Source organism: Sodiomyces alkalinus, assembly GCF_003711515.1.
Source record: "Sodiomyces alkalinus F11 unplaced genomic scaffold SODALscaffold_16, whole genome shotgun sequence".
In the NCBI taxonomy this organism is placed as follows: Eukaryota; Fungi; Ascomycota; class Sordariomycetes; order Glomerellales; family Plectosphaerellaceae; genus Sodiomyces; species Sodiomyces alkalinus.
In genome coordinates this window covers 308,058-319,381 of record NW_021167094.1, presented here as the reverse complement: position 1 = coordinate 319,381, position 11,324 = coordinate 308,058, and the positions used below count along the sequence as shown (strand labels likewise).

The following is an 11,324-nucleotide window of genomic DNA, read 5'->3' as shown; positions in this document are numbered from 1 at the left end:
TATATATATATATATATTATATTAAGTTATATATCTTAGACTCTTTTATCCCTTAATTTAGGTAGTATAGACTCTATTTATAGATACTATATTATTTAGATTCTATTTAGTCTTTCCTAGTATCTCCCCTTATTATATTCTAATACCCGAGGTCTCTAAGGTCTAAAGCCCTTAGTTAGGCATAGTCTACTAGGTATAGTCTATACCTATATAATAGTATTCGCCTAGTCTATATAGATACTTATAATTACCTATATCTGTTATACTCCGCGGTACACGGTCCTTTAATCCTTACCCCCTAAGTAATATCAATAGTCGATATATAAACGTAGCTTACTACCTTTCTTAGGGATAAATAGGATAGGGGCGCCGGCCGGATTAGTAGATAGTCTAATCCACCCTTTCGTAATGGTATCCTGTAGGTACTAGCATAGTACCTCGAGCTCTTATACGGTAAGGGGGTAAATAGGGCTGTAGGGGGGCTTCTTCCCTTCCTTAACCTTAATAGGGTGATCCTACTACTAATACGTCGGTAGCCTCCCGGCGTCTTCGACGTTAAAAACGTTAGCGAAATCTTAATACTATTCCGGTAGCGTGGTAGCGGCTACTAGGTCCTCGTTTAGACTAGGGTGGACCCTATTTCCTAAGAATGCATCTCTATATCCCACTAAAGGGTTTTCTATTAGGCCGATATAGCCGATACGTGGAATCCGCATGAAACCTATATAGGTCAGAGTAAGGATAGACTTAGCTTATCTGACTACCCTACGTAGTTCTCTCGGTAACGTAACTATACCGAACTCTGCGTAGATTAAGGGATAGGTTTATATACTATACTACTAATTAACGTTAGGGTTAACGGCTATAAGCCACGGCCTCCCTAAGATAATCTTCGCGCCTTAGGGATCGAGGTCTATAACGTAAAACTCGACGCACTGTATTTTCTTCCGATCCTAATAGTCGGTGGTAGTGATAATCCTATAGAGGGACCTAAGGGTTATCTTCGTTTATCCTTCTGTAATCCAGGATACCGGGATAGGGGACCCCTTAGGGACCTAACTAGGTCTTAGCAGGGACCGATCCAGCACGTTAATATCGGCGCCTCTATCGAGGAGGGCTAATATCTACACCTATTCCCTACCTTGGCGAAGGGACATGCGTGCCTTTACTAGTATAGTAGTAGGGGTAGTCCGAGGCGGGTATAGTTCCTAAGGCACCTCGCCCGTGATACGGCCGACTATAGGGCGAGAGGTAGATACCGGTTAGGTATTCGGGTTACTATTACTCGGGCGCTGTACCCGAGGGCTAGAGTATATAGTAGCATAGTGCCCCTTTTAGTTATAATTATAGTAAGTAATAGAGTTAAGGTACGATAACGGTCTAGGGCGTATAGGGTAGCTAGGAGTAAAGGCTAGTATAGGCGTAGGGGCAGATATAGAAGTAGGGGTAGAAGCAGGGGTATAAGAAGGGGCACGCGAGCGGTGGCGGTATTATTAGGTAGCGGACTAGAAGTCTGCCCGAGCGCCGGCTAGTCCGTTAGTAATAGTTAAGGCCTTAGCCCTATAATAGGCCGGGGCTAGGTCCTAATAATTCTTAGGAACTCCTATAGATACTATATAGTCCCGAATAGGCGGGTTAAGTAAAGAACCAGGTATAATCACGATAGGATTATAATAGGGTTAGAATATGGGTATAGCTAAGGAATTAGATTAATCGCTAGCCTCCCTATCTAAAGAGGAGGCTCCTCTGCTTCTTAAGACTACGTTCCGCTACTCCTCGAGGACTACTTATTTGCTTCCTCGAGGGCTGCCTTATTTGCTTCGAGGGACTATTCTATTTGCTGTGTGATAACTGCTTTATTTATGCCTCGAGGGATTTTAGACTAGGCACGCCTGGACCCCTATGGGTTCATACTGGGGACTCATTGTGACTACTGCTGCAGGCACCTGATATTAACCCACTAGATAAATAAGAACGGATATAATAGACTAAGTAGTAAGAAGTTATAAATAAATAAGCTATAACGATTATAACCACGATTATAGTATCTATAGTAGTTAATAACGACTCTGTAGATTTAGATAAAGAGAATAAAGCCAAATAGCTAGCTATAATTAACTAAGAGCTTAGAAAAGAAGGAAGACTAATAATAGGTTATTAAAGAATTGATAATTTATATTAAGTAACGTAAAAATACTTAACTTAAGAGGCTTTTATAAGTTATAGAATCCAATAATAATAAAAGCACTTTAAAGAATTAAATATAATTTTAAGGCCTTTAATTACCTTATTAAACTAAGAATAGGTCTAGTTTTACTAAGAGAGTATATCTATACGATATACTACTTAGAGCTTAGTTAATAATAGATTAATATGACTCAATTCGGTTATAGTTAAATAAAGAAAGGATTTAAATATAATAGTGTATTTATAGTAAGAATATTACTATATAATATACTATTATAAAATTATTATTATTATTATTATTATTATTATTATTATTATTATAATAGTAGATACTATATTTTAAGTCTTAATCTACCTTTTACTACTTTTAAAAAGCTTTTTTAATAATATAGCTATATATTTATAATCTTATAAGGCTTATGTTTTAAGTGTATCTTAATAGTAGTATCCTGTATTAATATCGTATAATTATCTATATATGTTATACCTTTAATATAATATAACCTTTTACTTATATTATAATATCTTATTTAAATATTAGAATTATATATTTCATATTATATAATATAGTATTATTTTATAATATAGAATATTAAATATATATAGGTATTTATATATACCCTTTTCGCTATATTACTATAATAGGTTATGTTATACGATAGTATACGTACGTGTACGCTGGCTAGTCGGTTCTCTTTTTATCTTAGTAGATATTTTTATTATTAGGCGAACTCTATTCTATCTCCGGATAACCCTTTACGAGCGCGTATTACACTTTCTAATAATTTCTGGACTGATCCTATTATACGAGGTAAATACTTTAACCTAAAACCCCTGCGCGATAAGATATATCGCCGCTATAAAGAGGGTTATACCGATTAGGCTTTATACCGTTTCGTGGAAGAGTAAATAGGTAAAGCGGTAATACGCTAGACCTTATAGCGTTATTATAAGGTATAGGGCCTACGCAGAGAGACTTATACGCTTATTACCGATAATCTTATTCGCCGTATTCACACGCTTTTCTTTAACGTTCTTAACGACGATAAGATACTCTATTAGCTCTAAGCCGAAGGCTTCTAGATCTTAAGGAGAGGTCTTAAACGAATCCGTAGATATTAGCACCTTTAGAGACGTTAAGATACAGAATAAATCGAAGCCGAATGCTAGTGTATAAAGCTATTCTTCGAAAAGAAAGACCTTACGGCATTATTTATGAAAGGCCTAGGCAAAGTATAGCTCTACACGTTTATACGCTAATAAGGTTTTATTATTAGCGTATATAAGCTATACCGTATATTTATAGAACTATTTCCTAAAGACGTGGCGGTAAGGTATAAGGAGATATGATACCATCGAAAAGGCTAGATAACGCCGGGACCTAATTTTATTTAGTCTATAAATACGTACAATAAGTTATTACCCTTCGGCTTTATAATATACGTAAGGATAAACGCGTACTTAAGGTTTATAACTTAATTCTATATAGGCGTATCCGCGTATATATTTAAAAATATACTCGTTTAGTATATAAAGGTTATTTAGTAAGTTAGCTTTATCCCGTAATTAATCCGTTCCGACTAAGGTAAAGAAATAACGCTTATAGGCGGCTACTAGTTTCTTTCCGCCGGCTCTTATATAAAGATAAACGCTACCAGATAAGAGATTCTAATTAAGTTTAAAGATTACTGGGTATTTAGTAAAAGTATCTATAATTAATGGATTAAATTATAGTGGAATAGACTTTACTAATCTCGCGCGGCTTTTTAGCATATAAGTATCTAGTATTTTTTCTATTTTTAGCACTTTTTACTAATTCTTCTAGGAATTCTTTATTTATCTTTCTAAACACGGCCTTTTCGATCCTTATTCTATTATCGATAAAATTACCCTTCTCTACGTCTATATACCTCTAATTCGGACGGATTTTACCCGTTTTATATAAGTGTATAACTACTATATAATTCGTGCCTAACTATCTACACTATATATCGTAAACGGAAAGCCTTAGGCCCTCTACCACTAAAGCAGTCCTAACCTTTACGTTCGGGTTAATCTTATACGGCTTCGTATATTAGAAAACGTTCTTATAGATAAGCTAGTAAGCCTTAACTAATATCTTCTATAAATAATAATAGAAAGTTATAGTAGTATAAAAGCCACGGCGATAGGTTTACTAGAAATTCTTACTATAAAAGGTAAGCAGTGTCCTTCGCTGCCTTTATATAAGTATATACGAAAGGGGTTATACTTATACGATAAGGAGAAGAAAGAACCCGTTCTTATAATGCTTTCTACGCTATAGGGTAAGTATTACTTCGGTTAAAGAGTTTTTCAGAAATAAGGGGATCAGAACTAAGGATCTAGTAGCAGATAAAATTATAAGTAATAAAGACTATAGCGAATAAATAATTAAAATTTTCTGCCTTCTAATTATTTATAAATATATTTACCCTATTAATCTATTTTACCTTTTACTTTCGAGATTATACGCTTCCGTCTAGCCGAAAATGATACCGTTTAGTTATATAGATCTATTATTAAGGCCGGTATAATAACTTTACGAGATTAGCGCGGCTTTTATTTTACCGGTTCCTTATTTTCTTCTTTTAGTTCCACTTATTCGTTATTTTCTTACTTTAGTTCTATCTATTCCTCTTTTTCTTTTTTTAGCTCCGGCTAGCTAGTATTAGCTAGCTATAGTCCTTCTTACTCTTTATCGGTAGCCTTTCCTTTACTTTTAGTCTTTTCCGCGCGAGGCCGCTTAGTAATTTCTTTCTTCACCGTAATTAGAATATTATCTTCTTCCTCCGGCTTTTTTTTATATAGTTATTTTTCAGCCCGCGCGCTTACGAGAAATATTAGAGTTAACTTAGTCGGCTTCGACTTCCGTTATACGAGGAAAGCTAAGATAAACTTCTTTCAAAAGTCTAATTCTAAACTCGCGTAGTAGCGTACGTAAAGTAATAATTATATATATCTCGCTTTAATAAAAGTCGACTTTTTACGGGTTCTTATCGTTATAGGGGAAAACTATAAGGTCTCGGTCGAACTATTCTTTCTTCGTATTAAACTATATAATAATATAACGTATAAGATCTTAATACATGGGTAATACTAGGTCGAGTAAAATAATAACTCGGCCTATAACCTTTTATCCGAGTATATTTATAAATTTTTAAAAGGAGATACCGCCGCTTAAGACTATATAGTACTTGCCGCTATATAACGTAATACTAATTTCCTTTATCGGTATAGGTTACTTTTCCTTATTAGTTTACGCGATACTAACTTTTCGCTCCGTCTTACTAAGCCGTAGCGCCCGTATTAGTATTTAACCTTACCGGGCTTTAAACGCCTACACGGCCCTAGTTTCCGTCTTAGGCTTTTATTCCCTTCTAGATGGTATTAATTCAGTTAAATTAATAATAGACCTATCCGAAAAGGCTAGTAAAGTTTCTTTTTTAACCCGGCTAATAGTGTTAGGAGATAAACCATAGCTTAGGCAGACCGCCTAATAGAGATTTCGATTAAATAGAAGTGTATATTTAATATTCAGAATAGGGCAGAGTAAAAAGATATCCTCTGTTATTATATCGATAGTAAGATTATCGCGTTAAATTATTTATAATAGAAAGATACTGCTAGTAAGTACCGTAAATACTTACGCGATATTATATAATAGCTTTTAAGAAAATTATATTTATACGGGCTTTGGATATAAGAGCTAGTAAGTACCGTAAATACTTACACGGTATTATATAGCAGGTTATAAGAAATTCTTATTTATATAGGCTTTATACGTAATAGTTATAGGCGAAATCATTAACTTACTATTTACTATATTCTGATTTATAAAGGTAAATAGTACTACTAAGCCTACCTTCGGCGTATACCTAGTGATACGTTATTACTATTTTTAGAAGTTATTATAGTGTCCCCTGCGGCATGCGGTAGCGACCCTAAGCCACAGGTTAGAGCCAACGCCGCTAGCGATTCGGCTGCCGCGAGGCTCCTTCCTACGCCAAGAGCCCGGATTCGGGGACCTCTCAAAATAAACAACAGCAAAATACAAGCAGCTATTTCTATTCTACTCGAGACCTATTTATCTCTAGAAAATCTGCTCCTCCTATATTCTTCCCCTGTCCCATTGAGGCATCCGAATTCACCAAAGATCCCAGATTCCTTTACGAATCCTACGACCATTGCTTCTGCAATGACTCTCAGTGTCACCCTGCTTGCTTCCTCTATCTAATCCCAGTGACCATAGCCGATTTCGGGCGCAGCGTAAAGCTCGTCCGCAGACGGCCACACAGGAGTGCGGTTTTTGTTTCTTTTCTTAGTCGAGTCGGATTTTTCTCCAGCATAAGTAGCCTCCCTGAATGCCATGTTCTCCGCGTCAATCACATAGCCGTGACAGGCAACGTGTGTGCCCTTGCGCAGCTGCTCGTCGTCTTTGTAGCAGAGAGTGACATGAAGGCCCTTCGGGTCTTGTTGACGGACACCATTAATGGAAGTCGTGGCATGAAGCTCCGATCTTGTTGATTCTCAGCATTAGACTCGGATGATGATTTGTTCTCTAGGAATTCCATGGAACACGTGGAAAGTGCCTACCGAATGAAAACTGCTCGTGGGTACAGTTGTCTATCTCTTGCGGTCTGGTATGCTAAGGCTACTAATTGTTGCATCCGCTCTGCAGTCCTGGGTATATGATCTTTGTGGAAGTAATATTTGACGATGTTGACTGTGGACATTGTGGCACTCGATTTCAGACTATGGATAGAAGAATCTGGTGTTTCGTCCCATCCACGAACACAGTTCTAATCCGGACATTGGGGGACCTCTATATATATATGTCTTCGTCGCTTCAACCCCTTCTTTTAGGCTTCGATACTCTCGTGTCAAAGGGAGCATCTCCAAGGATAATAGAAGAAGCGCGCGCCAATCTAAGGTAAGCTAACTAACTGTCCAATGGGTGGTGCGAAGCATGGCTGACTGTGACTTTTGGGAGTCAACTTCCAAAACGTGGGAATATTCCCAGTTAAATAAGCGGGTCTGATGAAAATATGTTGAACTATATAACATCAAAAAGTACCTATATCATTAGAGGATTCTCTTTTGGTGTAGTAGTACGTTTTTGAGTGTAACAAAATACATGGTAAAGGTGCCTGTGGTTAGCCGGTTGGCCGGTCGGGGGCCCACTGGACCCGGCAGGCCAACCATCAGCGGCTACCATTTCCCTGGAGGCAACTGGACTGACCAACGCCTCAACACACTCGCTCATCAGCAGCCAAACATCCGACCAACCTCCCTCCCAGGCGCGGGAATGCGTCACTTAAACATCTTCAGTATCCCAAGGCGATGGCTGGTTTCGACCCCTCGATCGTTCATTGCAACTTCATGCTACAACAACAGACGCCCCATATCGACCATGTCAACAATGTCAACCTCACCCTATGAGCACATCGACGACGTCGAAAGACTCGACTACTATCGGCCAGGGGGTTATCATCCCATTGAGATTGGGGATAGGCTTCGAGATCGATATATTATAGTACACAAACTCGGTTTTGGCAGTTACTCGACCCTTTGGCTGGCTCGGGACAGGCAACTGGCCAAGTATGTCGCGATCAAAGTGGGCACGGCGGACCACAGCTCCAAAGAGATCGACCTTCTGAGCCAATTGTCCGCCCGCACTGTTGAGAACGCACAGCCTGGTGGAAATATGATACCCTTGATACTGGATCACTTCAACCTCGACGGACCGAATGGAACACATCCATGTTCTGTCACTGCGCCGGCAAGATGCAGTCTTGCTGATGTCTTGGAGCCGGGCTCTGGCCCGTTCCAGCTTCAAGTCGCCCGATCACTTGCCGCCCAGCTTGTTATGGCGGTTTCGTACGTCCATCATTTGGGATATGTTCACGGGGGCGAGTACATATACTTGGTCCTGCTAGTCATTCCTGAGTATCTCTAATGGTTGGTAGATGTTCATATGGGAAACATCCTTCTCCAGTTGCCCAGTCTCGATCATCTTACCGCCGAGCAATTATACGAAGAATTTGATCCGCCAGAGCCTGAACCTGTTGTCAGAGTTGATGGACAGCCACTTTCACCAGGTGTCCCACCCCACGTCTATCCGCCGATCTGGCTCGGCAAAACTGGCCAAGAATTTACTCTCCCAGAAGCCAGGCTCGTCCTCGCCGATTTTGGGACGGCGTTCTGCCCTGCACAGGAATCAAGGTTCGAGTCCTACACGCCACTTCAAATTCGTCCACCTGAAGCAAGGTTCGAGCCGACAACGCCCCTGTCGTATGCATCTGATATCTGGAGTCTCGGGTGTGTAATTTGGGGAATCCTTGGAGTTAGACCATTCCTCGATAGCTGGTTATTTGGGCCAGATGACGCCACGGCGGATCAGGTCGATGCCCTTGGATCAATGCCGGATGAATGGTGGGAAAATTGGGAGGGCAAGTCAAAGCGATTTGACGATAATGGGAAGCCAAAGGAGGGACGCAAGGTATGGACTTTTTACCAGCGATTTCAAGATGCGATCCAGGAACCAAGAAGGAGAAGGGGACTGGAGGTGATGGATGATCGGGAAAGAGATGCTCTGTTCAGGATGATACGGGGCATGCTCGTTTTTATACCTGGTGATCGTCTGAGCGTAGATGAGGTGCTGCGATCGGATTGGATGAGGACGTGCGCGATTCCCGAAGCCGAGAAGACCTGGGGACGAAGGTTGCTCTGCAACGACCTCTTGTCCACAAATGCATAGGTGCCAAGCTCAAGTAAGGAGAGCTGTGGGCTGATGGGGTCGTCCTTCACTGGACGCTCTGAAGTCGTTTCAAATTGCTCGTCGCACTATCTCACACCCTCGCGTACCTGGTTCTTCGTGTGTCCCAGCTATCGGCCCAGCTGCACGCGGCACAAGCTTTATCCCATCGTTTCATGCGAAGCATCGTATCCTACTAGCATTGGTGCGAAGTCCTTCAGGAAGGTCCAAATGGTGCCAGAGCCAAGGGCGGCCTTGCGGCTCAGTGCAGGCTTGGCCCGCCCTTAGCAGCCAGACACTGCCCATTCTGAAGCACACCGGCGAGCAACAGTGCTCTCGACCACAGTCCGTCGAACTCTTCATGCTCGATTGGGCTCGCCGTGTTCCATATGACCTCCAGGGCGAAGCTAACGCTGACCCAGGCGATGGCACGCTCGAGGGCGTCTGCCGGCGCAGAGCGGCATTACCTCGATGGGCACGTCCCGGGAGCGAGAATGTCAACAGGGGGCACTTCCGCCTCGGGTTGAATGGCCACGATCGTTCGTCATGTCGTTGTCGACGCAGAGCATGTAGATCGGACCAGACTCCCTGAGGACCTGAACGACATCGGCAGAAGTATAGTCGGGCACAAGCTCTTTGCAGAGAGACTCCTTGTACGCAGTGCATGAGACTGACGGAATGCCGAGGCCTTTGGCGATTTGTATCCCGAAAATTCCAGTGCCTCCAGAACCTCCGTTTATGAAAACTTGACACCTTTCTTGCCGTGTGGCGAGATGGACGGGTACGTCGCCAATGGAGCCGTGCGGGGTTGCATATCAACACCACGCTATTTTCTATCGATGTCTATCGAGGTTCTGTCTCAGGACAAGGCAGCAGGCCGCAGCGCAGGTGCTCGCCCCAGAAGCGCGGCTCCAGGAGGAAGCGCTGGCAGCGGCTTGAGGAGCATGCGCCCGTTCCCCCACACGAGGTGCTGGTCCAGCCTCTCGGTGATCACAAGGTCGCGGCTGAGGAGGCGCTGCTGGCGGAGCGGGCGCGGCGGCATGGGCCGGCCCGCGATCCACAGCCAGCGGTGGATGCCGGCAAGCCGCCGCGGATCGAGCTCCGCATCGACACAGGCGAGCATCGACTGCGGGGCAGGGATCGTCAGGTCGTCCTCCGGCGTGCGGCGTGCGGCTCGATGCCGGCAGCAGGTCTGCGAAGTCGGTCGGGGCGCGACGCCCTCCGCCCCGGCGTCATCCTCCAATGGTCGGTGTGTGAAAGGGGGCGGCTGTTAGAGGCGGATCATCAGCGGCAGCCTCCAGATGGAGAGGAAACGGTGCTCACCTGGTGCGGTCCTGACATTTGCGGGTGGATGCGAAGTCGCGTTGCTCCGCGACTGCCGGGGCAGCTGCGAGGAACGTTGCGTGCTTCAATACCTATCACCTCCTGTGGGCGCTTCTGTGGCGGCGGGCGCGTGCTGGCTGGGTTGCAGCGGCGGGGACGCGGCCGCCAGTGCTGATCGTCTCATCGGCTGCACCCCGACGAATCAACTGCCTCCACAACCGTGTCCATTGCAGTCAACGGTAGCCTCTAGCGCGCAGACAGAGGTCGCCCACGATCGCGAATAAAGCGCTGCTCTGTATCTCCACGATTATTTCTAGTTTAGCCATCCGAGACACGACTTAAAACCTTAATTAATAAACTATAATACCCTATGCCTTTGCATAAAGACGCTCCCGCTAACGGCCCTATATACCCCGTATAACGGTCCTGCCCTAGAGTCTATGTATAAGGGCGCCGACGCTAATATTAAGTAGGTTCCTGTCGCCCGCCCTGGATTATCCGCTGATAGCTTCAGTGTGTTGTCTTGTCTTTTTCGGCTTTTGAGAAGGAAGGTACCTACCTTCCTACCTGGGTACTGTACTATACATAGGTACCTATGCACTCCCCTACCTTATATAAGCTTAGATACCGTAGTAAAGGCCGGATTAGTACCTAGGTAGTTAGGTCGGTGATGGCCAGCGAAAACCTAGTGTTATATGTTTTGGGATTGAATGGGGAGACCTCACGTTTTAATATAGAGACCTCACACGTGACATTCTAGTAGGGCTCTAATGCCACCGCCAAGATGTATATATACCGTAGTTATTTTGTATATATATATTATGTAAAAAAACGTGGGTGATATAGTAACTAACTTACCTAATCTTAATACTTAGCTTAGAGCCGTAGGGGTAATCGGTTATTATATGTAGGATATAGTGTAGGATATCGTATAGGATATAGTGACTTATTATTATAGTGTTTTGGGCGGTTCGATTTAGAGCGCTACGGTGTGGGAAGTGATACTATTAGATGCCTATAGCCATCTTATCGGGGTGTG

General features: G+C 42.9%; 3 protein-coding genes across 3 annotated transcripts; 1 reads left to right on the top strand and 2 right to left on the bottom strand.

Annotated features, from left to right (window-relative positions):
• Nucleotides 1-6,226: 6,226 nt before the first annotated feature.
• SODALDRAFT_318155 (hypothetical protein) lies at nucleotides 6,227-7,082 on the bottom strand. Its single transcript, XM_028609373.1, has 2 exons — nucleotides 6,802-7,082; nucleotides 6,227-6,724 (listed from the first exon to the last, which is right to left on the bottom strand). Exons 1-2 carry the CDS (start codon nucleotides 6,939-6,941, stop codon nucleotides 6,439-6,441), a joined length of 426 nt encoding a protein of 141 aa, XP_028462512.1. The 5' UTR covers nucleotides 6,942-7,082; the 3' UTR covers nucleotides 6,227-6,438.
• Nucleotides 7,083-7,627: 545 nt separating this feature from the next.
• Nucleotides 7,628-9,276, top strand: SODALDRAFT_318154 (kinase-like protein; the record flags this gene model as incomplete). Its single annotated transcript, XM_028609372.1, has 2 exons — nucleotides 7,628-8,134; nucleotides 8,264-9,276. The coding sequence occupies 2 exons, from the start codon at nucleotides 7,628-7,630 to the stop codon at nucleotides 8,963-8,965; spliced, it is 1,209 nt and encodes a 402-aa protein (XP_028462511.1). The 3' UTR covers nucleotides 8,966-9,276.
• Nucleotides 9,277-9,492: 216 nt separating this feature from the next.
• Nucleotides 9,493-10,551, bottom strand: SODALDRAFT_83574 (hypothetical protein). The gene is made up of 2 exons (XM_028615733.1): nucleotides 10,286-10,551; nucleotides 9,493-10,229 (listed from the first exon to the last, which is right to left on the bottom strand). The coding sequence occupies exons 1-2, from the start codon at nucleotides 10,301-10,303 to the stop codon at nucleotides 9,822-9,824; spliced, it is 426 nt and encodes a 141-aa protein (XP_028462510.1). The 5' UTR covers nucleotides 10,304-10,551; the 3' UTR covers nucleotides 9,493-9,821.
• Nucleotides 10,552-11,324: the final 773 nt, after the last annotated feature.